General features: G+C 40.5%; 1 protein-coding gene across 1 annotated transcript in view; it reads left to right on the top strand.

The window, feature by feature from the left end:
* Sptlc3 (serine palmitoyltransferase long chain base subunit 3) overlaps positions 1-25603 on the top strand; it is a 98400-nt gene that overhangs the window by 52080 nt on the left and 20717 nt on the right. The window contains exons 8-10 of the mRNA XM_090352785.1: positions 693-798; positions 4230-4449; positions 12797-12923. Of these exons, the coding sequence (XP_090208911.1) occupies positions 693-798; positions 4230-4449; positions 12797-12923 (453 nt within the window). The remainder of the gene's footprint in view (positions 1-692; positions 799-4229; positions 4450-12796; positions 12924-25603) is intronic.

Below are 25603 nucleotides of genomic sequence, written 5' to 3'. Positions count from 1 at the left end.
TATTATTTAGGTCTAAAAGTTACATTCCCTTTCCTGTCTCTTTCACTGTTTTATTTCTCCATGAAAAGAAATTGATTCTATCCACCCAATATTGTTGTAGCAGTAATACTGTGCATGTGGGCAAGAGCTGAAGCAAGAAAAGAAAGTTCTTGCCTTCTTGCTAGATGATGAGTACTTGCAAAAATGGATGAATTATAAGAGTATAATTAGAAAGAAAGCCCTTGTGGCACTGTATCATTAACCAGGAGAGTTTCAGTTAATGCCTGAGAGAACAATTTCAAGCTCTCTAAGGAAGATGAGAATCTGCCTGCTTGTACAAACCCTGTTATTCTCCAGAGCTAAATTTTATTAGAAAATTGGACTCTTTCTTGGGGTGTGTGCGCGCGCTCTCTCTCTCTCTCTCTCTCTCTCTCTCTCTCTCTCTCTCTCTCTCTCTCTCTCTCTCTCTCTCTCTCTCTCTCCCTCTCTCTCTCTCTCTCTCTCTCTCTCTCTCTCTCTCTCTCTCTCTCTCTCTCTCTCTCTTTCTCTCCCTCCTTCCCTCCCTCCCTCCACCCCCCTCTCTCTGTCTCCATCTCTCTGGGAGCTAATTCCAACTTGATTCTCCAACAATTCAAATCTAAGTGTTAACCTAAACAAGCTTCTGTCTCCTAGAAATATGAATGACTCGATTTTGTTTTTTAATATATTTTAAGATATGGAACATCTAGAGAAGCTTCTGAGAGAAGCTATCATCTATGGCCAACCACGAACTGGCAGAGCTTGGAAAAAGATTCTCATCCTGGTGGAAGGCATCTACAGGTACATGAAAAAATGAGAAAGTTTTATCTTCCAAGGTCTAGAATAAGCTGGCTAATGGGAAACAGTGAACTTGCCTAGAGAAATAATTAAATAAGCTTGATGCAGGTATGGCAGAGAAACCTAAGATGGAGCAACCACTGGGAGTTGACAGGTCTTGGTTCCACTTTCTTTTCGGTGAATTTGCATATGGCAGAGCATTTTGTAGGCTGGCATGACTGTGGAGCCTTTCTCCGAAACATCCTCATTGCTAACTTTAGTTGATTCTTTTCACTGGTCCACGTACATGGATATTCAACCCCAGAATGATTTTTGTGGGGTGCTAGTGGTTCACTCTTGCAATCCTAGCTACTCAGGAGGCTGAGATCCAAGGATCATAGTTGGAAGCCAGTCCAGGCAGGAAACTCTGAGATTTATTTTCAATAATCACACACACAAATAATTTAACACTAGAACTGTGGCCCACACAGTAGACTCCAGCATTGAGAGAAAATACTGAAGGACAACAGTTAGGCCCTTGAGTTAGAGATAGAATGGGGACTGGAAAGAGTAGGAGTGGAGGGAGAGAGAGTTTGAGGGAGGGAGGCAGGGAGGGAGGGAGGGAAGGAGGAAGGAAGGAAGGAAGGAAGGAAGGAAGGAAGGAAGGAAGGAAGGAAGGAAGGAAGGAAGGAAGCTAATTTATTTTTTTGCTTTCACCTTCTGATTACTCCAAATAATCACATATCAGATTTCCAGTTGACTTCTAAAGTTGGTCCAGAGCTTTAATAAGGGTGGGTAGATATCAGAAACTATGGTCAGGATGGACTTTTCCCTTGAAATAAACCAAATAAAACACTCGCTGAGCTATTCATAGCAGCACGTTTACACTACTAGTTGTGAATAAATTTGCTTCATTTTCTGTCAAAAATAGGAACTGTATCCAAACAATTGTTGTTGGTGGTGGTGGTTTTGCCAGTTCTGGGACTTGAACTTGAGGTCTTGGCACTGTTCTTAGACTTTCTCAAAGCTGGCACTGTACTCTTTGGGTAACAACACCACTTCTGGGTTTTTCTGTGAGTTGATGGAGACCTCCTCATATGTTTTGTTTTTTGCTTTCTTGTTTGTTTGGAACACGTGCATGTGCAACCAAGTGTGTGTGTGTGTGTGTGTGTGTGTGTGTGTGTGTGTGTCTGTGTCTGTGTTTGTGTGTGCATGTGTTGGTTCTGGGGCTTGTACTCAAGCACCTGTTCTCTATCCCATAGGTTTTTCCACTTAAGACTAGCACTCTACTACAGAGCTAGCTGTTCTGCCCTCTAGCTGTGACTAAAGCTATAGACCTTCTGGCTTTTTTGGTGGTTTATTGGAGATGAGTCTCACAAACTTTTCTGCACAGCTGGCTTTGAACCATGATTCTCATGATCCTCATCTCTGTTTCCTGAGTAGTCAGGATTAGAGACATGAGCTACCCAGCCTCACTGGGGTTTTATAAGCACAGCAGGGAGTTATGCTTGTAAAATACCCAACCCACAATAGGCACCTTGTTTTTCACAATGAAACCCAGGAGGGAATGGTGGCAATGAGAAATAAAAGCCCTTAATAATGTTCTTGTTTGAATATTCTAGAAATGAGGCATGTGGAATCCAACATAAAATATGACTTTAAAAGAGTCTCAAAATGCTAGAGTTTGTGTCTCATCATTGAGATGACACAAAGACCCTAAAAACTCAACATGTTAGAAATAGCCATCCTTTATTCTAGAACAGATTAGGCAGGAGGCAGCACTAATATTTCGAAGTATTTACAGTTAATTATTCATCCTTCCCCAGGACCAGCCTAGCTGATATGAGGAGCCTTCCACATCTGGTTTCTTTTTTTTCCCTCTAAGATTATTGACTCTGAAATACTGCTGAGTTCTAGAGTTAATGTAGAGCCCACATGGAATCTTAGGGAGAACTCAGATTTTATGGGGTTATATTTCCCCATACTAAGTTTTCCCTCTTTTCAGATTACCAAGTTTAAAGTTAACCATTTCTCATAGGGAGGTCTTAAGTATGTAGTGTGTGAATGCAAGGTCTATGTTATTCCTATTAATTTCTATCCAAAGAAGTCTGACTTCTGGTATATTATATATATATATATTATTTGTTTATTTGAAATAGGGAAGGGAAGGAGGGAAAACAAGATGATTGGGAGGGGGCAGGGGAGTGAAAAGGGGACAAAAACATGAAAAGGGGTATCAATGTGTGAAAAGTAATGCACCTACTACCTGATGAATGCAACTGTAACCTCTCTATACATTATCCCGATGATAAAATTTTTAAAAAAAGAAATATCAAAAGCAATAAGGGGGAAGAATAGTATTTGATTCTTTCCTCCCCAAATGAGAGATTGTGTAGAATTTTACTAGTAGAAAGAGAACTAAAATATAACTCTAGGTAAAGATAATTCTTTGAAGTAGAAAGTTGGAGCCATCAGATATCTTTTCTGTCACTTAATGCACATAATCAGGAAAGAGAGCTGGTTAGGTTTTTTTAACTAATTTGAAAGTATATGTGAATTGTTTAACAAGCTCTTTTATATAGTAAGCATGCAAGACTGTGAAATCAAGGAATGAATTCATTGTGCAGTAGAAGCTGTGAATGCAAACGATCCTTTACAAAGCATTCTGAGAACTGAATAGAGGTGAGCCATGCCTCCAGCCCTACGGTTTGCTGATTATTTTGGAGATAGAGTTTGGATATAGACAGTCTGTTCTACCCAGGCTAACTCTGAATCTTGATCTTGAATAGCTAGGATTACAGGCATGATCCAGGTTCAGCAAACAGTAGGGCTGGAGGCATGGCTCAGGTAATGGAACACCAGCCAAACAACTGAGTGAGTAAGTAAAGCCCTGAATTCAAATCCTAATGCTTTTCTCCACCCCACCACCCTAAAAGAGACTTCTAGTTTCAGTAAGCACTGAGGAAAGGACTTCAGGACTTTCTTACTATAATTTAAATGAATGCCGGGATATCTGAAGCTCACTTCTATGTGTTTTTAATCTCCTTTTTTATTCTTTAACAACTCAAACACAAAATGCAGGTCAGCCTATTTCTGATCAACAGATAATGACAGGTGGATTTTTAAAAAATGACATATCAAACTAGCAAAACATCCAAGATCTGAAATGGTTGGACTAGGTACCATAGTCAGAAGCATACATGGATTAGATCAATTTTGTGAATGTATTGCTGACTTGGGAATTGAGTGCAAGAACCCAAAGCATTCAATCCACCGAAAGGAAATGACTTTATTCAAGGAACAGAGCATATTGAGCAGCCTTCCAAGATGAATATGCCATCCTTTAAAAGAGAAAAGTGACAGACTTTGTCATCCCTGGCTGGTGTCAGGACAGTCTATTAGGGGTCCTGGAAGGGGAACAGTGATGATCTTTTTTTTTCTATCTTTTTCCCTAGCATGGAAGGTACCATGGTGAATCTCCCTGGAGTAGTGGCTCTGAAGAAGAAATACAAGGCTTACCTCTACATGGATGAGGCCCACAGTATTGGAACTGTGGGTCCCAGAGGTGGAGGTACCAGACAATACTACGGCCTGTCCTCTGATGATGTGGACGTATACATGGGCACATTCAGCAAGAGCTTTGGAGCCGCTGGAGGCTACATAGCTGGAAAAAAGGTAAGTAATAGGCCACTGGAAACCAATTAGAATCTGATCACCTTGGAGACACCACAGAAACCAGGGCCTCTTTGAATTTCATGAAAGCCTCAATTCAGTTCAGAATATGTCACCTAATGGCTGTACCCTTCCTTATAATAGGAATCCAGCCAGGTGAATCCAAGAGCACCTGGAGTGCCATCCAGTAATGAAAGAAAGAGCATGGCATGAGGAATGGAATAAGTAGTTATAATAAAAATGACACAGAAGAAAATTAACTGTATAGGGTAATGTCCAGAAAGTTGTGAAGAATGAATGCTATTCCTGTACACAGATGATAGGAAGTTTCATTTCGCTGTGAGGAAATAATGTATGCCATGCCACAGAGGTGATAAGGGCAGGAGAACCACATTCTGGTGGCTTTCTGTCTACTCAGGAAGCTGAGATTTAAGGATCAAGGCCCAAAGCCAGCCCAAGTAGAAAAGTCTGTGAGACGCATATGTAAAATTAATCACATAAAGCAGAAGGTGTGCTCCAATATTAGTGTGCCAGCCTTTAGAGGGGAAAAAAGAAAGCTAAGAGACAGGGCCAGAGCCCTGAGTTCAAGTTCAAGTACCTGAATTCTGGCAGTTCAGATAGTAAAAGAGGAGTCCTCTTGTCTCCTTAATTTTTCTACTCATTTTAGGTAGGTAATGACAAATTATAAAAATTATTGAAATTAACATTAATAGATATGAAGAAAGTGTATATAAAAAAGCCTATTTCAATCGGAGGTCTGTACCATTCATTCCTCCTACTCCACCTCTTTTTCTCCATCCCATTCATGTTACTCTGCAGTATTTAAACAGGCCACTAGATGGCATCAGAAATTGTGAGAGGTTGGCAGAGGCTCAGCCCATACTAGGAGGTGCTGCCTTACAAGAAACAGCAAGATGTAGGCAGTGTTCATGATGAAGAGGATGAACAGGAAGTGGCAAGGCTCTGAGGAAAATGCATGCCTGTGTCGTTGCTCGGTGATTTAAAACTCATGCAGACACACAGCTTAGACTGACAGAAAAATTGGTCTTCTTCCATGAGCCCATGGAGTAATATAATACATGCATCTTCTCTTCTGCATCTTTAAGTGTCAAAGTTAGGTTAACTCTAACTTATATGTAGTTTCAACTTAAGTCATATATTCCATCCTACTGAACTTTGGATAATTTTGTGAAGAATTTTCATTTTGAGTGTGTTTTAAACTATTCTTTTTAATTAAAAGGACTGAGATTAGGCTATCAGTGAAAGGGCCCCCCCCCCCAAGGCTGGTCCTGGGCCTTGAACTCTTGGCTTGGGCACTATCCCTAAGCCCCTTTTGCTCAAGGCTAGCATTTTGCTGTTTTGACTACAGCACCACTTCCAGCTTTTTCTGTGATTAATTAGAAAGTAAGAGTCTCACAGACTTTCCTGCCCAAGCTGACTACAAACCATGATCCTCAGATCTCATCCTCCTGAGTAGTTAGGATTACAGGTGTGAGCCATTGGCTTCCAGCTCTAAAAGTAAAGATTTTTTTCATATATTTTTATTGTAATTAATAGAAGGGTTACATTATATTCACCAGATAGAAGGTGTATTACTTCATATACATTGATACCCTTTCTCATGTCTTGGTCCCAATTTCCCTCCCCCCCACCCCTACCTCTCATCTTGTTTTCCCCCTTCCCTATCTGACTTCAAATAACCAAATACACATATATACAATATATCAGATAACCAGGTGAAATACTGTAACAATATGAGATAACCAAGGACAGCAAAAGCGATAATACATTAAGGACAACAATCACTCATTATATGGCTTTTGTTTCTATATCCTGGAGGTCCTTCCATTTAGCATCATACTATATGGCCTTATGTATCTAGGTTTTGTTCTATTACAAATCTCTGCTAGGAGACCCCAAGGTTTCTACTGATTATGACAAATGAGGGAAACCACTGAGCCTATGTTCCTTTGAGTCTGGCTTACTTCACTTAATATGATTTTTTCTAAGTCTTTCCATTTCCTTACAAATGGGGCGATGCCGTTCTTTCTGACAGCAGCATGGAATTTGGAAACATCTTCCCAGTTTTCTGTTTTAGTAATGAAAGTTGCAGAGTTCCAAAACATATACATGCATATATATTATATGGATAGGTGTCTATATAATCCTATGTACATGTATATATGTATATATCTTATGTACCTATGTATGCATTCATGTATATATATATTCACATATGTAAAACATGTGTTTTACATGTTTAGGTAGAAAACAATTTGGTTCGGTGCTAAGACCACCAAAAGTAGATATTTTGCTTTATCCTCAGGGTATCTCTCATAGTTTCCTCTCTGCCAATTAAGGCTCACTGCTTAGCTGCTACCACTGAGCCATACCTTTACTTCATTTTTTTTTTTTGGTCTGGTTAATTGGAGGTAAGACTCTCACAGAATTTCCTAACCAGGCTGACTTTGAAACATGATCCTCAGATTTCAGCCTTCTGAGTAGCTGGGATTATAATCATGATCCATCAGCACCCAGAGGTGGCTTCTTTTCTCTTAAGACTTAACAAGTTCCTCTTTTGCTGGCTAAGAGTTTGGAGCTGGTGTCAATATACTGTGAAGAGTCCACTTACGACACTCCAGCCTTTCTAGAATTTTCAGATAATTATGGCTCTCTGCCATAGCATTATGAATTCTTTTATTTTTATTGTCAATTTTTGTAATCCAATTTCTGAGATCATGTGGTCAACACTGGAGGCATTTAAGCATATATCCTGAGTCCTGTTGCCTGCCTGTTTTTCTACCCACTGATGTCTATAGCCCCTGTAGGCTGACAGAAAGACTTTCAAATAAATGAAGCAGAGGTTGCCTTCATGACTGATAGGTTGCAGGGCTGGAATTCTAGAGGAGGGAGGCCAACTTTGGGGATAATCATTAGCCTCCACAGTCTGTAAGCCAGGCATAGCAGGCCTCTTACAGAAGCCAGCTCTGCCCTGGTGTTCCCAGCCCTGGCTGTATTTAACAGCTCTTTGAAGTACATAGAGGTCATGCAACCAGGACCAAGATGTTTATTCGAACGCCTCCTGTTTGATTTCCTCCCAAAAATCCACCTTTGCCCTTGAACTCCAAGCCTATGGGCAAAAGAAAATAATCAGGGTTTTGAACTTACAAATGGACTTGGAAACCTCTAAACCACTCTGAACACAACCCAGGCTAGCCTCGCAAAAGACCAAAGGCAGCTCTTAGTTCATGGCTCATGGCACTCAATGGGGGATGAGGAAGGTAAGTCAGTAAGCCAGAACTGAGGCCTTCTGTAACATTTACCAGAACTTGCTTCCAGGGGCTGCATTTCTGAACCACACAAGTGAGTCAGCCTGCATCCACAAACTCAGATTCAGCACCAAGAAATAAATAATACTGTGGGGAATTGCCTTCATGTTAAAAGGAAGCTGTGCTATTCTGATGAGCTACTTCTTCAAACTAGGAATGTCTATGACTGAATTATGAAATTAGGAAAGGAAATGGGGAGAAGGGCCGTTGAGGATCAAAAGAGGCTTTGTATGTCTCATCAGTGATCCCCCCACACCCCCACAAACACGGGCTAAGGACATCATTAGACTTGTTTCTCAGATGTCATCCCTGTACTCACTTGTGCTTGCCAAAGACTCAGACTTCCTCCATCTCAGGCCCCCTAATAAGTCCTGACCCTGGGGCTTTTAAGAGAAGAATACATTCCATCTATGCTCTCAAAGAGCCCTACATCCCTCCAAAGAAATCAGAGTGATAGACATGATATATTTGAAGCTGTACTACTGATATTGACTTGAGTAGATCAAGAATTCTCCTCCACTTCTATTCAGAGAGTAAATGGAAGTGGAATGGATCTGTGCACTCCCAGAACCCCTCACCTTGCACCAAATAAAGTCTCTCTTGACTTGGTTTGGAGAGGTAATGAGTGCCATGCTAAAGGTAGTTGTTTGGGGGCCAGATTCTTTGTGTTTAAATTCTCATTACAAAACATTTTTTATGTCCTGGTGCCTCGTACCTATAATCCTAGCTACTCAGGAGGCTGAGATCTGAGGACCACAATTCAAAACTAGCCTAGGCAGAAAAGTCTGAGACTCATCTCCAATGAAACACTAGAAAACCAAAGTGGCACTGTGGCTTAAAGTGGTAGAGTACTAGCTTTGAGCAAGAAAGTTCAGGGACAGTGCCCTAGCCCTGAGCTTAAGCCCCCATGACTGACAAAATGTTAAACATAAAAATATTAGAATGGCTTTTGTAAAACCAAAGAGTTTTGCCAAAACTCTTTGTGATTCAGTTATTCCCATCTATAAAATAAGGATAAAAATAACACCTACCTCAGAATTATTATGGACCATAAGTTAACACATGAAATGGTCTTAAAATGAATCTTCAAGCCAAAGATAATTATCAGCTATAGTGTTAACTTCTAACTGAACTTTTCAGTCATTTAATCTATTATCAAATCTTGGCTATTCTTTTGTTTCAAATACCTCTTATTTTTTTACAAAAAAAAGGAAAATTCTTTTTATTTCTGTTACTCTACTAAGACTAGAAGAGAGCTGAGCTGAATGCCTTAGATTTGATGCCTGGGGCTGCCCAAGTTTAGAGTCACTGCCAAAGGAAAAGCTGGAGGAAAGACTCTAAAGAGTTTTGTATGCTGGCCCCATTTCTCACTTGTGTTCCCAGCTCTAAGTCTCTTGGAATTGGCAAACCATCAGCAATTGTCTCCAAATATGTTAAGGTGTTCTCAGGGTATCACTTTCCTAAGAAGCCTATAGGCTTTTACTACCTTCCATCCTTATAATGACTTTCACATACGTGTTACTGTTATATCTTATTTGGGGGGAAAGGAAAGCACAGGTATATTTAGAAACTTGCCCAGGGTTAAATCGAAAGCAGTAAGAAAAATAGTCCAGGATTTGAACCTAGTGATTGGTTTCCAGATCCTATGCTTCAAAAGATTCAGAGGGACCCTCCCTCCATCAAGGAGACAACTTCCCATTGGCTTGGTTCAGGGGTACTAGCTTCTACCCTCATTAATATCAATGGACTCCTCCATGCTTTGCCCACATCCCATCCTAATTATAGCACCTGTCAGTGCCTTTTACCTCCTCTGTCTCTCCAAATCATTCCCCTGGAACTACCCCTTCCATGAGAAAAGGTGCCTTGAAACTTGTGACCGTTCTATTGCCAGGATCTGGTGTGAAGTACTTGTTTTCAACATGAAAAAAAAGCCTGGATACTGCTAAAAGGCTGGCCATAAGGCTATGAAGGAAAATCTTCTCTGTGGTAATCTAGACTATCAACACATGCTCTTTGAAAGGCTCTGATTCCAGACTGAACTTGCTGAAGGTCATGTAGCTGATAACCTAAAGTTGGGCCATCATTACCATCATCTCTAGTACGGGGGGAAATTCCTTCAAGTATTTGATGTGCTTCATCAAAAACATGACATAAACAATTTTAATTAATGCATGGATAAGGGATTCCAGGAACTAGCCTGTGCCTCATTCTATCCTCTCTCCTCTCTCAAATTCATACACACACACACACACACACACACACACACACACACACAGAAGACATAATCCAGAACAAGTCTTTGATACATAGTTGGATGAAAGGGAAATAGGAAAAGAGGGAAAGGAAAGAAAGGAGGGAAAGTGTCTTGGAATGGGGCTCAGTGGTAGTGTTCTTGCCTAGCATGCACGAACCCCTGGGTTTGATTCTTCTATACTATATAAACAGAAAAAGCTGTAAGTGGTGCTGTGGCTCAAATGGTAGAGTGCTAACCTTGACCAAAAGAAACTCAGAGATGGTGCCAAGGCTTTGAGTTCAAGCCCAAGGCTGGCTTTAAAAAAAAAAAAAACAGGACAGGAGAAAACACTTAGAAAGAAAGAGAAGAAAGTGGAGGGAAAAAAATGAAAATAAACCAGGAGAAATCAGAGTAAAAATAAAGATAAAACAAAAGGAAAAATAAATAGAAAGGAAAAAATGATTAAATGAATAAATCATTTGACAGACAAAAGAAGAAGAAAGGGAGTCAACAAAGAAAAAGTGGAAGAGGAGATTTAGGAGGAAAGACACCCCTATGGGTCATATACAGTCAATACGTACAGTTGTCATCAGCTCATTAAATTTTCTAACCCTGAGCACCTCAGGCTTCAGGCTCTGATCCAGTACAGCCAATCCAAACATGCAGATACCATCTCTGACCAAGGCACAATCAGTTTATGTGATCTGGTTTAACTTTCCCCTAGTCAGGTTCAACATGTTTGAGTCTGTAGTCTCAAATGTCCCTTCCTATCCTCCAAATATGTGCCAGTTAGCTTTTGCTGTATAATAAGCTGGCTCAAAACATAGCAACCAAGCTGGCCACCAGTGGCTCAAGTCTGTAATTCTGGTTACTCAGGAGATCTGAGGATTACTGCTGAAAGCCAGCCCAGGCCGGATAGTCTGTGAAACTCTTACCTTCAATTAATAGTAGAAAAAGCTGTAAGTGGTATTGTAGTTCACGTGGTAGAGTGTTTGCCTTGAGCAAAAGGAGCCTTAAGACAATGCCCAGGCCCAGAATTCAAGCCTCAGCACAAAAAATAAACAACAACAAAATAGCAACCAAGCACTACCATTCAGTTAGCTCAATTTCTATACATAAATAATTTGGGCAGGACTCGGCTGAGCAGTTCTGGTTTCATCACAGCCTCAGCTGTGATGTCATTTCTCTACTCCATATGACTTTTGTCCTCCAGCAGGTTAGCTCAGGTTAGCTGAAGAGGGCCCTAAGAGAAAAGAAATACTCTAATTTGTAAGGCAGAGGCTCAAAAGTAGCATACCAAGCTGGGCACCAATGGCTCACACCTGTTGTTCTAGCAACTCAGAAGGCTGAGATGTGAGGATCAGAATTCTAAGCCAGCACAGGCAGGGAAAGCTGTGAGACTCCAATAAACTACTCAGGGCTGGGAGTTTTGCCTAGTGGTAGAGTGCTTGACTAGCATGCACAAAGGCCCGGGTTCGATTCCTCAGTACCACATACATAGAAAAAAAAAGCCAGAAGTAGTGCTGAGGCTCAAGTGGTAGAGCTCTAGCCTTGAGAAAATCTAAGGACAGTTCTCAGACTCTGAGCTCAAGCCCAGGATTGGCAAAAAAAAAAAAAAGCCAAAATTGGCACTGTGGCTCAAGTGGTAGAGCACCAACCTTGAGCAGAAGAGGCTAAGAAACAACACCCAGACTCTAAAGTCAGACCCCAGAAACAGAAAACAAAACAAAACACACACACACACACACACACACACACACACACACACACACACACACACACACACACACACAGAGACCATCATCATCTCTGCTGCTGCATTCTATTGCTCACAGGAAGGGATGTGGCCAGCCCATTCACCTACTTCTTGATGGGAAGAGGACCAAATTCAGATTGCAAAGATTCATGGATACATGGAATGGAAGAATTACAGCCTTTTTTTTTTGCAATCAAATATGCATGCTTTTCTTGCCTTCTTGTTTAAATTCATTTTGTTCTTCCAAGTTTTTCTTTTTAGTCTTTGATTTCTTTGAAATTTTATCATTTTCTCCTATCTCCTCCCTAGAACACTCCCTGTGGATTTCAACTAGCAGTAGCCTCTCTTCTTTGTCCATCTTACAACCCTGCTGCATGTGCTCATTCGCATGCATTTTGTTTTGCAGCATTAGATTTCTATGGGTATGATCACAAACAACATTCACATGGGTAGAAACAAAACCTGACATCCTTTTGGCAATTCTGTTTGCTAAGTCCTCCTGTGTGTGCACAATAGGTATTCAACAGATGTTTCAGAAATCATTTTTCCCTGATAAATATGGTTTTTGCTTTGAAGGCTTTAACTCCAAACTTGCAATGATCCACCCATGTATAGTTTGTAAGTTTTGAAGGAGAGTCTAAGCAAGAGGAAAGACAGAAAAAAAAAAACAAACCCTAAATAGGCCGGGAGTTTGGCCTAGTGGTAGAGTGCTTCCTAGACCAGGGTTCGATTCCTCGGTACCACATACATAGGAAAAAGCCGGAAATGGTGCTGAGGCTCAAGTGGTAGAGCCTTAGCCTTGAGAAAATCCAGGAACAGTGCTCAGGCCCTGAGCTCAAGCCCAGGACTGGCAAAAAAAAAAAAAAAACCCTAAATAAACATGTTAGTGATTCCCATGAAAGTCTGACTATTCATCATTTGAGCTGCTAGAAACAATTGTTTCTTTGTTTAGCATATGTGGAAATGGGGCTAGAGGTGACGATTTTCATGAATACCGAGATTTACTTCTTTCCTTTGGGATTACTCTTTAAGGCTCTTGTGGATCATGTACGGATACATTCCTACAGTACTACTTATGCTACCTCCATGAGCCCGCCAATAGCCGAACAGATCATCCAGTCCATGAAGTTTATCATGGGATATAATGGATCCACAGAAGGTAAGAGGTTCTAGGAAAAGCCTGCTTTCCTAGAACTTCCGTCAATGTCTTGCCTTCTCAAACACCCACCTTTACTTTTGAAAGCCAATTGGTAAATCACATTGAGAAATGTATAAGATAAACACGTAATAAGCAGGTGATAAATATGCTAGAGTAGGTGAGCAGAACATAACACAGAAGTCTTTTGTTAAAGCAAACTCTTCATAGGATGGGCATAATTGGATCATTCTGGGTGAACAATTATGTTAAAATGGAGTAAATTCCATGTTTACATGTCTGTGTGTGTGTGTATGTGTGTGTGCTGATATGCATGTATGGATGGGCATATGTGTGTTAGTGCATACATTGTGTGTGTGTGTGTGTGTATGTGTGTGTGTGTGTGTGTGTGTGTGTGTGTGTGTGTGTGTTTGCTCCAGTTTACTTGGGCTCTTTCCTGTGTTTTGTTAAGACCAAATTAGTTGATTTACTGTTCAATTTCTAAATGATCTTATGTCTAAGTACCCAGAAGTTAGATGGAGGAAATCTAATCCTGGCCACTTAATGTCACATGGAGACTTCTCATACAATAATTTCCCAACAACTTCCTTTCACTTAGCAATATTTTACTTACATGGAATGCTTTGCTTAGTATAAATGAACCAATTTTTTTTTTCCAAGGGGTCGTTGGGACTTTAATTCAGAGCCTCAGCACTGTCTTTAGCATTTTGCTCAAGGGTGGCCCTTACAATGTGAACCACACAGTTCTATTTCCATTTTAATTGGAGATACGGGCCTCATGGACTTTCCTGCCTAGGCTAGCTTCAAACTGTGATCATTAGATTTCAGCTTCCTGAGTAGGAAAGATTATGAGCTTGGTCCAGCAACAACATCCAGCCTAAATCATCTCTCTCCTCCTCCTCCTCCTCCTCCTCCTCCTCCTCCTCCTCCTCCTCCTCCTCCTCCTCCTCCTCCTGCTCCTCCTGCTTCTGCTTCTGCTTCTGCTTCTGCTTTTTTTGCTTCTGCTTCTGCTTCTTTTTCTTCTCTCCCAAGCCTCCTGGCATTCTCTTTCTATCTTTCCTCTCTGCTGGATGTCACAGAGTAAGAGCATAGCCATTGACTCCGCTGTTTGCTTCCAGGAAAGCTAGTGAGTATACTGAAAGTAACAAGTGATGATAACCCCAGAACTGCCCACTGGGCTACACAATCCTTGTGACACATCCCACCTCTCAGCTGGTTTGCTTGGCACATCCTTGTAAGCCAATTTTAGCAGGTCTGTAGGGAGAGCCTCCTTTCTCATTCAAAGCAGCAGAATATGTACTCACAAATGTGTTTTACCAGAAACCAGGTGAGGATCCTGAGTGTGAAAATCAATAATCTGAAATGCTCCAAAACACAAAATACGTTGCATGCTAATACTGTGCCATGAGTGGAAAATGCCTCAGTTGACTTCATGTGGTCAGACAGTCAACATGCGGCAGTATAAAAGTCTCCTGTGGCCTGTGCATATCCACTGTCCATGAAAAACAAATTTTGTGTTTAGGCTTGAGTCCGACTCAGTATCTCATTGTGTTTGTGTGTGTTAGCAAAATTCTGAATTTCAAGTGGTAAAGCACCACCTGTAAGCAAAAATGACAAGATAGCGTGCAATGTCCTGAGTTCAAGCCCCAATATAGATAAGTAAAAGAGAGAGGGAGGAAGGGAAGGAGGGAGGGAGGGAGGGAGGGAGGAAGAGAGGGAGGGAGGAAGGAAGGAAGGAAGGAAGGAAGGAAGGAAGGAAGGAGGGAGGGAGGGAGGGAGGGAAGGAGGGAAGGAGGGAGGGAGGAAGGGAGAGATGGAGGGACGGAGGGAGGGAGAGAGGGAGGAAGGAAGGAAGGTAGGAAGGAGGGAAGGAAGGAAGAGAGAGAGGGAAGGAGGAAGGGAGAGAGGGAGGGTGGGAGGGAGAGAGGGAGGAAGGAAGGAAGGAAGGAAGGAAGGAAGGAAGGAAGGAAGGAAGGAAGGAAGGGAGGGACGGAGGGAGGGAGAGAGGGAGGAAGGAAGGAAGGTAGGAAGGAGGGAAGGAAGGAAGAGAGGGAGGGAGGGAGGAAGGGAGAGAGGGAGGGTGGGAGGGAGAGGGAGGAAGGAAGGAAGGAAGGGAGGGAGGGAGGGAGGGAGGGAGGAAGGAAGGAAGGAAGGAAGGAAGGAAGGAAGGAAGGAAGGAAGGAAGGAAATAATTCAGATATGGGACTGCAGTGTGACTCTTGCAATGGTATAGCATTTGCCTATGAGGTTCAGAGTTCCACCTTCTAGCCCCATCACCACAAAAATCATAAACCAGTTGGATTTCCTAAAGTTATATTTTTTAGCCCTTCAATAACTTCTTCACATAAAATCAATTCATAGTTAAGCAAAAAAATCAAATAAATTGTTTCAGAATGCACCTTTTGGCCTTACTTTAATGATGAGCAACTAAGGAAAAAAGTAATTTGGGAAATTAGCTTAAACTTTACAAAATAGGTTTTTTAGAATTTATTAACATTGATTTTTACATCATTTCAAATGACATGTTAAACAAACAAGTATTCAAGATACAAAATAGTCCTTACTAAATCATTTTTTGTTTTTAACCAGTTCTGGGGTTCAAACTCAGGGCCTCATGGCTTGCTGAGCTGCCATTCTACCACTTGAAACATGCCCCTACTGCCCAGCATTTATTTCTGGCTATTTTGGAGATGGAGCCATGAATGTTTCCGCTTGAGCTGGTCTTAAACCTCAATACCCTGGATCTTAGCCTTCTGTACAGCTAAGATTATAGATGTGAGTTATCAATGCCTGGCTCACAACTGTTTCAAACTTTTTTAAAACAGTGGATTTCCATATTTGTGATTTTACAACCATTCTTTTCCCTCCTCTTGATTCGTTTCTGGATTTATCACTTGGACTCACTGTATTTATCTGACCACAACTGAAGATCAGCGGAGAGATTAATTCACTGTAAAGGCATAGTATGTGGTCCTTCTATCACCAATTTTTCTACCCCTGAGGTGGGAAATAGTCATCTTGGTTCTCTTTCTTAGCCTTATAATTAAAGAATTACTTGGTTATTGTTGTTAATCTCATAATTAAAGTCTCTCACTTTACTCCTCTTAAGAGGGAAACAAAAGGAAACTGAACGGTGAGTGCCTGATCTGTTTTCTTAGGGCCAAGACAGGCTAAATAGAAAGCCAGATAGGATAATTTCTTTTCAAGGAAATGAACAAAGGACACAGTAGAAAAGCAGATCCGCAGAACCATCCATCCAGTTTCAGGTGGTTCTGTCTGGCACCTCTTTTGAAGAAGTTAAAAGCACACAGTGAATGATCACATTGGCCTCCTTTGCAACAATGCCTGCTTAAATGAGCAGGTTGGAGGGTACTGCATTCATTTCTCTCTTTCTGCAGAGATAGGCAGACTCTCAGTGTAAACTTGCCCAGTGCTCAAAGGGATGCACTGTGTCTTGTTAGAACTGCCTAAAAGGATCTGAGAAAGAGGAGCCTGGCTCCAAGCCTTCACTCCAGCCCACTCCACTACAACTAGGATGGGAGCCTTTCAAGGCTTTGTTTCGGGTTTAGTTTGGGGAGCGATTGGCCAGATCTGTTCCTTGATGAATGTCTTCACTTTAATCTGCAATGCAAAGCCATATGCTTCAAAGAAAGGCAAGCTACAGGAATAAGGTCAGTGTTCCTTTGATGCCAAGGTTCAAAGATGAAATAGCAGTCCCAGCAAAATGACAATGTTTATGTACAAACAGCCACCTTTCCTTCACTGGTGAGGTTAATGTGCACAGGCTGAGAGTCTGCAGGCCGGGTGTGCATTCCATAGGCACCAAGCCCGTTTAATCTCCTGGCCTGTCATTCTGTAGAGGGCAAGGAGGCCCAAGTGGAGATTTGATTTCTTCAATCCTAACGAATATTGGGTGGTCCCTAACCACACCAATGCTGTAAGCTTTTTAAAAGAAAAAAAATGTGTCTTGAATTAATTTGCTGTTCTTCTGAGTGTCAAACTCATTGCTCAGCTTAATAAATATGTCACGACTCAACTTCCATCTTGCCAGCCACCCTGCTGGATTTCATGCCGCTATTTATACTAAATGCGATTATGGGATGTTTATCTCAAAGGATGGGGAGCTGGAAACCCCAGTGTGGTATCTGGAGAGATTGCTCAATAAATGAGATGACATTGAGAAAAATCCAGAAAGGTTGTGATACAGTTGTGTTCTTCATGTAAACATGGCAAAAGCCAGCCCAAGGGCTACGCTACAATATGGACTGTAGTCTATACCAAGAACACCCTTAAAGAAGGCATTGTCAACTGTTCTCTTGTTTTGTTAAATCCTTGAGGTGTATTTTCAATTCATCAGTTAGCATTGTTTTTCAGCTTCCAATCTTGACCCTGTCTTCCCACAACTCCTTTCCACAACTCTCAATAACCTTCCACTTCTTAGAAAAGGTAGGCGTTGCATTGCACAGATGATTACAGGGTGTGCTCTGTAGCTAGCCACGTGGGGGCCCACAGTGCCTGACCCACCATTTGCTCCAGGATTGGTAAACTGTGTGCCATCTCTCAACCTCAATTCCTTCACTGAAAATTGAGGTTATCTATGTCTCATACCTGTAAATACTTTGAATGCAGAAATGAAGGATAAAAGTTCAATGCCAAACTCAGAATAAAAAAAAAAGTTAGCAAGGCATTATCTTACAGAATAATTCTAATACAATGGCATATGCCTGTAATTTCAGTTACATGTGAGAAAGAGGTAGGATGATTCGAAAAAAGTTCAAGACTTAAAAATAAACAACAAAAATAAATAAATAAACAACAACAAAGATGGGAATGTGGCTCAAGTGCTAGAGCACTCAGTAAGAACAAGGATCTGAGTTCAAACCTAATATCAAAGAGGAAGAGAAGGAAGGAAAGAAGAAAGAAAGGGAGGGAGGGAAGGAAGGAGGGAGGGAAGGAAGGAGAAAGACAGAAAGATTGGGAGAGGGGAGGGAGAGAGAAAAAATGAAAGGATTCAATGGTGTGATATAGATAGGGAAGATTCCATAATGCTTGATACACAGTAAACACATTGGAAAGGCGCCATTATTTTCTACTTTCTTCCTTTCCTTCTCCAGATTTTCCAATAGCTTTTGCCCATCTTAGATTTTTTTTGCTATTAGTTCTTATGCCTACTCTACCAGCCAATCCTGCACAGAACTTCCTTTAACATATTTCCAGAATTTTATCACTTCCCATACCTCTATCACTACCCACATTACCTCTCACCTGACTACCTTTCTAAACATCCTCCTCATATCTGTGTTCACCCTTTTAAGATTTGTTCTCCACCCTTTATTATTTCTTTTTTATTTAATCATACAAATTGATGGAGTACAGTACATTAATTTGATACATATATCAGTGTGTCATAATCAAATTAAGGTAGTTAATATCTCCATCTTCTTAAACTTCATTCACATTTTGGTTAACATGTAATAATTGAACAAATTTATGAGATGGAGACACATATCTAAAGTATATTATGATCCATTCAGAGCACTTTCACATCCAGCTGTTTACCAAGACTTTGAGTTTAAAGCCTCAGAGCTCTCCTCTTCCAGTTACTCATAAAATATATAATAGAAGCCAGACACTAGTAGTTTGTACCTGTAATCCTGGTTACCTGGGAGGTCAAGATTTGAAGATGATAGTTCAAAGCCACCTAGCCAAGGAAGCCTATGAAACCCTGCATTTCTAATTAACTACCAAAATAACCAGAAGTGGAGCTATGATTTAAGTAGTAAAGGATAACTTTGAGTAGAGAAGTTCACAGGGTCCAAGCTCTAAATTCAAGCCCTAGGATTGGGTATTTCAGACTCTAGTCCCCACCTATTTTATTCCATAGAGAACACTTTTATCTAACTTCTCCTCTTCCTTTCCTCCTGTTCTTTTTAGCCTCACGTAATCACTGATGAACTGTTTTTGTAATATCCAAATGAGAGAAAACATGAAGTTTTTAAAAATCAAATTTAACTACTTGGATCTTCCTCTCAGTTCCCCATCTGACTGAGTATAAGACCCACACTATGGTCTTTGAGAATTTCAGGATTTTCCCTTCGATACTTCGCTATATTCATTCTCTGACTCAGGCTGCTGATAGCCACAGCACTCCTGAAGCAAGAAAACAGAAGCACCTCCAGCAGAAAGACCTCCAGCTAGTCTGCTAGCTAGAGTCCTAGAACTGCTCTTCTGACCAGGACCTTACAGGGTCTCATCTCTGCTCAGAATCAGCCTTCTGAAGAGCTCCCCTGCATAAACACCCACCTCCTCCTCATTTTCATTTTCCTCACTTTGCTTTCATTTTTATAAAATTATGAGCACTTGAAGATTCGTATATTCATTCCCTTCCCCTGTTCTCTTTCAGTAGTATGCAAACTCCAAGAGAAAAAGCTTTTTGTCTCTCTGTGGTATACCCAATCCTGGGCCAGACTGCAAGCATTGTTCTTAATAAATATTTATTTTAAGAGAGAATTCTTTCTTCCCCTCTTATCTCAGCAAATAAACAACTCTGGCTCTCTTTTTACATCTCTGTGCCTAATTCCTTCTTTCTAAAGATATCAGCCTTCTCCTCAGTCACAACCTTCTTTGTTTGCCTCTTCCTGAAAGTCTCCTTTCCCCTTCTTCCCCTTCTAACAGCCTCTGCCTTATCCCATCCAGCACAGTAAATCTCAGATCAGACTACCCTCCCTGTATGTCCTCTGTCCCTTTGCTCTGAGGACTCCTTTCTATGTTTGTTCCTCTTTCCCACTCTCCAGTTTCCTCTCTTGCCAAATTGCATCACCTACCTGCCACATTCTCTCTTTTATTTATTTATTTAGTGTATTTTTAAGTAGTTGTAAAAAAAAAAGAGTTGCCAGTCAACAAAGTAGTATATGAATGCAATGAATCTTGATCAATGTTACCCCTTCCATCTCTCCCAACCCCAACCCTTCTTTCAAAGCAGTCTTCTGGGCCAGGAGTTTGGCCTAGTGGTAGAGGGCTTACCTAGCATGCACAAAGAAGACCTGGTTTCGATTCCTCAGTACCACATACGTAGAAAAAAGCTGGAAGTGGTGCTGAGGCTCAAGAGGTAGAACTCTAGCCTTGAGAAAGTCCAAGGACAGTGCTCAGACCCTGAGCTCAAGCCCAGGACTGGCAAAAAAAAAAAAAGGCAGTCTTCCCTTAGCTAGGGACTTCTAGTGGGACTTTGTCTGATCTTTCTCTGAGTTCTTTCTATCCTCCTTCCCTCCTTTTCTGCCTCCCTCTGTCTCCCTTTGTCTCTCATCCCTTCTGCAGGACCTTTTTGTCTGCATTTGCCACAATCCCAGCCTCTGCTCTCTTTCTATATCCTTTACAGATGTCCTCCCCTGTTTCCTTTTTCTTTATATACAAATATAGTTTTGCATCAGAATCACTTAAGGGTTGGGTAAATAGCTTCAACCTCCATCTAAGATTTCTGGGTCAAATCCTTCCCATTGGGCACTAAAGGGATTAGGGATTTCTTATATCTACAAAGCATCCTATACCTACAATTGGCCCTTATCATTATGCCTGACTTGTAATGGACCATCAGTGTATATGTTCTAGTCAAATCAACATGAAATGTGTTAAGTCTTTGTTAGGTTCTGTGGCAGGTGCTGATAAAATATCTATTTGGGGCCTATTCTTATCATCACAAGACTTGAGCACAATTCCTGACTTCACACTTAGGCTCCCCTAGGTCATCCATGTCCTTGTAATTCTTGCCCCTGTCCATGTCTAGTTTTGCCTGTTGTACTGATAGGCTGATCTAATACTTTCATAGAAGGAATGCATTTCCCATGTCTCCACTCACCACCTCTTACTTCATAAAGATGGGAGAGCATGATGGAACAGAGAACAAGGCCGTGTCATTGTGCTGCTGTGCTTTTGAAAGGGTGGTTCCTGGACCAAGGGCCTCAACTTCCCCAGCATTCCCTGAGGCTAGGAGAACTGTGATGGGAAGCTCTAGGATTCAGGTGGGCAAGCTGTGTAAGCATTCTTCCAGGAGACTGTAACTTGGAAAAATGTTCTTCTATATAAAACTATGCTTTTATCTGTGGAGAGCGAAAGAAAAGTGATGATAGATTTTTGGCAAATACAGACAGAAGTCTAGGACTTCAAAATGAGGCAGAAGGAAAACTAGAAAAAAGCAAACAAAAATTGTTCTGATGTACTTCCATACACCCCTATTTACCACCTATAATCCTAGCTACTCAGGATGCTGAGATCTGAGGATATTGGTTCAGAGCCAGCAGGGGAACAACAGTCTGTGAGACTCTTATCTCCAACTAACCACCAGAAAATCAGAAGTGGTGATGTAGCTCAAAAGTGGGAGAGCGCTAGCCTTGATCTGAAGAGCTCAGCGATAATTCCTAGACCCAGAGTTCAAGCCCCACAAACTGAAAAAAAAAACAACAACAACTATGAAATGATAGTGTGGTATCATAGTGAATATGTGTCATCTCAGCTGTGTGGAAGGCAGAGAGTGGCAAAAGTATGGTTCTAGGCCAACTCTGCCCCCCATAAAGTCCACAAGATCCCCATTTCAATATAAAATGTTGGGTGAAGTGGTACACAACCATCGTTCTAGCTACAACAAAACATCAAACTAGATGACCTCAATCCAGACTTTCCTAAGCCAGATCCTATCTCAAAAAATAACTCAAGCTGGGTATGGTGGCTCACACCTGTAATCCTAGCTACTCAAGAGGCTGAGATCTGAGGATCAAGGTTCAAAGTCAGCCTGGGCACAAAAAGACCTAAGATTCTTATCTCCAGTTAACCCCTAGAAAACAGGGAAGTGGGGCTTGGCTCAAGGGTAGGGTGGTAGCCTTTAGCCAAAGAGCTCAGGAACAAGTGCCCAGGCTGAGTTCAAGCCCCATGACCCACAAAATAAATACAAAAATAACCCAAACACGAAGACTTAGAGGTATGACTCGAGTGGTAGCATACCTACCAAAGGAGCTCAGCACCCTGAGTTCAAACCCCAGCACTATCAAAATAGAGGAATAAAGAAAAGAAAAGGAGCTTCCTGATAGGCTAAGTGATGACATATTATGGGAATGACTTGTGGGCAACCATTTCATATTCATGACTTGAATAGCATGGCTTTTCCTATAATTATGTGGGATCTGTTCGGCTTTGCACTATAGTTGTCACCCTGCTTTCAGCTACACATCTTCCAGAGCTGGCTATTATAATTTTGATGTCATGGTATTGAAGTGATATGAACATTATTTCATCAGAAGATCATCTGCTCAACCAAATTGATCTGGCTATCTGACAAATTATGATACTTCTGCTTTTCTATTAGGATAAAATGGTAAGGACACATCTTTATCCAGTTCTTAGCTAGTTTCCTTGCTTCTAGATTTCAAATCTACAAATAGTTTACCTAAAGATCTAAACCTTTGGATCGTTTAATATTTTTGTGTAACATCAGTCTTACTGGCTATAGACAGGAATAATTGCCATGATTGATCTAAAATTAACTAGCCTGTGTTTAAATTTGGATTAGTCCATTGGCTTGCTCATTCCTTGCTTTCTTCATTCATTCATTCATAATTTCCCGAAAATGGCTGTAAGAAAACCTTACCTATGATTTAATAAGTATTCTTCCAGCTGTTTCAGCTAGTGGGATAATCACCAAATTTAAGAATCACAAAATTATGATTTGCCATCACATTTGATTTTTTTGGAAAAGTAATCCAGTGGCTAGGAATGATGATAGAAAGGAAAAGAGCAGTCCAAGTTTATTTTATTAGGAAAATAAATACAACATTCAAATTCCCAAGGTATAATATCTTATTTTGGTTGACTACACTTGCATGATTGCTATTTAAATTGAATGCATAAGTGACGAAGTTTGGAAAAATAGAATTTTCTTGCCTTTTCTCACAATCACATGGTGACCAAATGAATGACCCTATTTAGTGTAAATTTTAGCCACTTCTCTCTGGGCTTTTATACTTTCATAGGTGTGCTTGCAATCATCTTCCATCCAGAAGCCTCATATCCTTATTATCCCCCTTCTACCTGAACCTACAACAGCCATTTTTTAACCTCTTGAGCCTCTGTTTATTTCTAACACTATCTTGATGGCCAAGTCAGAAAATGACCCTTCTTTCCTCCAGTCTCCAACAGATTTTTTTTTTGCTCTTCCTATGTCAATCACACAGAAAGTAATGATTGCTTGTTTTTTTTAAATTTATTTTTAGTGTAAAGGTAATGTACAAAGGGGTTTTCATTACATAGGTCACTTAATGAACAAATTTCTTTCTTTTTGAAGTGTTTTCTCTCATTTTTTCCCTCCCGAGTCTCCTTCTTCCCCCAAGATTTTTGTTGTTGTTGGTTTCTGTTTTTCTTTTTTAGCCAGTCCTGGGCTTGGACTCAGGGCCTAAGCACTGTCCTTGGACTTTCTCAAGGCTAGAACTCTACCACTTGAGCCTCAGCACCACTTCCAGCTTTTTTCTATGTATGTGTTACCGAGGAATCGAACCCCTGTCTTTGTGCATGCTAGGCAAGCACTCTACCACTAGGCCAAACTCCTGGCCATCCCCCAAGTTTTTAACACAATGATAATGGGCCAAATATTTCAGCAGTGATACTCAGTAGATATTGTGTGATTACTTATTGATTTGTGCCTTAAGCATCAGATATGAGTGAATAATGAATGTTGGATTTAGAACTATGTAAATTTTCTGGACAGGCTTGTAATCGAAACACCATTTGAATGTATTTACAACAAGATTTCTTTCAAGGATGCCTGTAGGATTATTTTAGTTTACTTTATCGGTAGGTGCATGTGTGGGCCTAAATCTACATTCTTCTGATACACGAATGCATTTACATGATAATATTGAAGGATATGTCTAGACACTGTCAGATGTAGAACATGAATAATCAGGATAATTCAAGCCAATGTTACTCAAATGACAGAAACAAAACTGGACTTTTTCCTTTAATTTTCTGGGCAATTAGCTGAATCCTTCACTTAAGGCTTCCTGTGGAGATACCATTTAAAATGCAAAGTGCATTTGACATTTTTACACACAGTAATCAGCAAGGACTAAGCACCAGCTAAGTCTCTCTGTCCAAGCAACCACATTATTTCTAAAATAGAGGATGGTGGGTGGATCTTAACGCATCCAACGTGCCATTTCCTTCTCCCTCCTTCTTCTCCCCCAACTTAATGAATATTTGCACATAGGATAATTTTCAATCCAGAAACTCCATGTTTTCATGGCAATATTTGGTGACTCATAATGAGAGGCTTAGAAACTAAAGCTGGTATAGAAAAAAAAAACCTTTAGGAATTTGAAGTCCTGATAGCTTTTCATAATATCTTTTTGTAGTGAATTGGGATCAGTTAAAATATATTATTTGCTGAAACATGTAAGTCCTAACATATCAACTGGCTTAACATGGAAGAAAGTACTTTTTCCTCATATAGTCTCAAACAGGTGTTCTTGTTGGGCCAAGAACTGAGGTTGCTTGTGTTTGTGCTTCTTCTAGTTTCACATTCATCTTATAAAAATTGCTGCAAAAAATGGACACAGTGTTTTTATACGACATGAGGTGTGCATTGCATTTTCATCCAAATTCTATTGGTCATAATTCATATTGTCTTTGTCTAACCTCAAAAGAGCTTGAGTATTAAAGTTGACATAGGAGGAAATTAGTCTGATAAATAGGTAATTTGTCTTAGTCCAGGATCTATTTCTTTGCAATGGACATATAAGAAGATAAACATACATACATATACACACACAAACATGTTAGACTTATTTTTCCATCCTTTTCTACGTAGTAATAAACACTTGACTTGGAGTAGAATAAAAGAAGCTAAGAATTGTTTTAAAAAAAGAAGCTACAGGATTAAAGTTCAATCTCTTTATTTGAGACTCTCAAGGATGTTAGTCTGGCTTATACGACAATTGCTTCTGGTTTCTTTTTCACAGACTTCAGTCCCATCTCATGGAACCTTTTGGTATCAGTATCATTATGTTACTAAATTCCCCAATGTATACTTTCCGGAGGCATGAAATAAACCTGAAGATAAGATGCTTCCCCAGAGGAAATTTAAGTGATATAAAATTGGAAAAAGCTCTGGGATTCAAACCAGAAAAGAGGAGAATGTACATTTTGGAAATAATAACATACAAACATCAGGACTTTTTTGGAAAGGAGATAAAATGTAAATTGAAATTTTAAAAAATGAACAGTTAACTAAATTAGAGGGGTTTATTCTGAGTCAGCACTAACTCACTCCGTTCTCCTAAAACTATTCTGGGGGGTGCAGATGAAGAGGGAGATAATACCCTTGAAGAGGGATCAGCCTTCAATGTCCATACATTAACACCCCAGCCCCTGATTCACTGAGCTGAACAATCACAAGAAGAGTCAAAATTCTGAGCCCAGAGAAAGAAAGGAAACTGGAGACTCCATATCAAGATTTAGCCAATATGGATATGAGATCCTGACAGACAGCAAAGTAAGTTTTGTACCTTCTTTGAGAAGCACCCAAAGCTGTCTGCTACTACTGTGCTATTCACGTGAACAAGTTCACATCTGCTCATTCATCTGTACCATATCTAGCTTCTCCAAATCTTACATTTTGGGATTTTATTCAGTTATTAAGAGAA

Source organism: Megascapheus bottae, chromosome 18 (genome assembly GCF_031878675.1).
Source record: "Megascapheus bottae isolate mThoBot1 chromosome 18, mThoBot2.hap1, whole genome shotgun sequence".
NCBI lineage: Eukaryota > Metazoa > Chordata > Mammalia > Rodentia > Geomyidae > Megascapheus > Megascapheus bottae.
The sequence above is the reverse complement of the archived record's forward strand: the minus strand, read 5'-3'. Positions and strand labels throughout refer to the sequence as shown.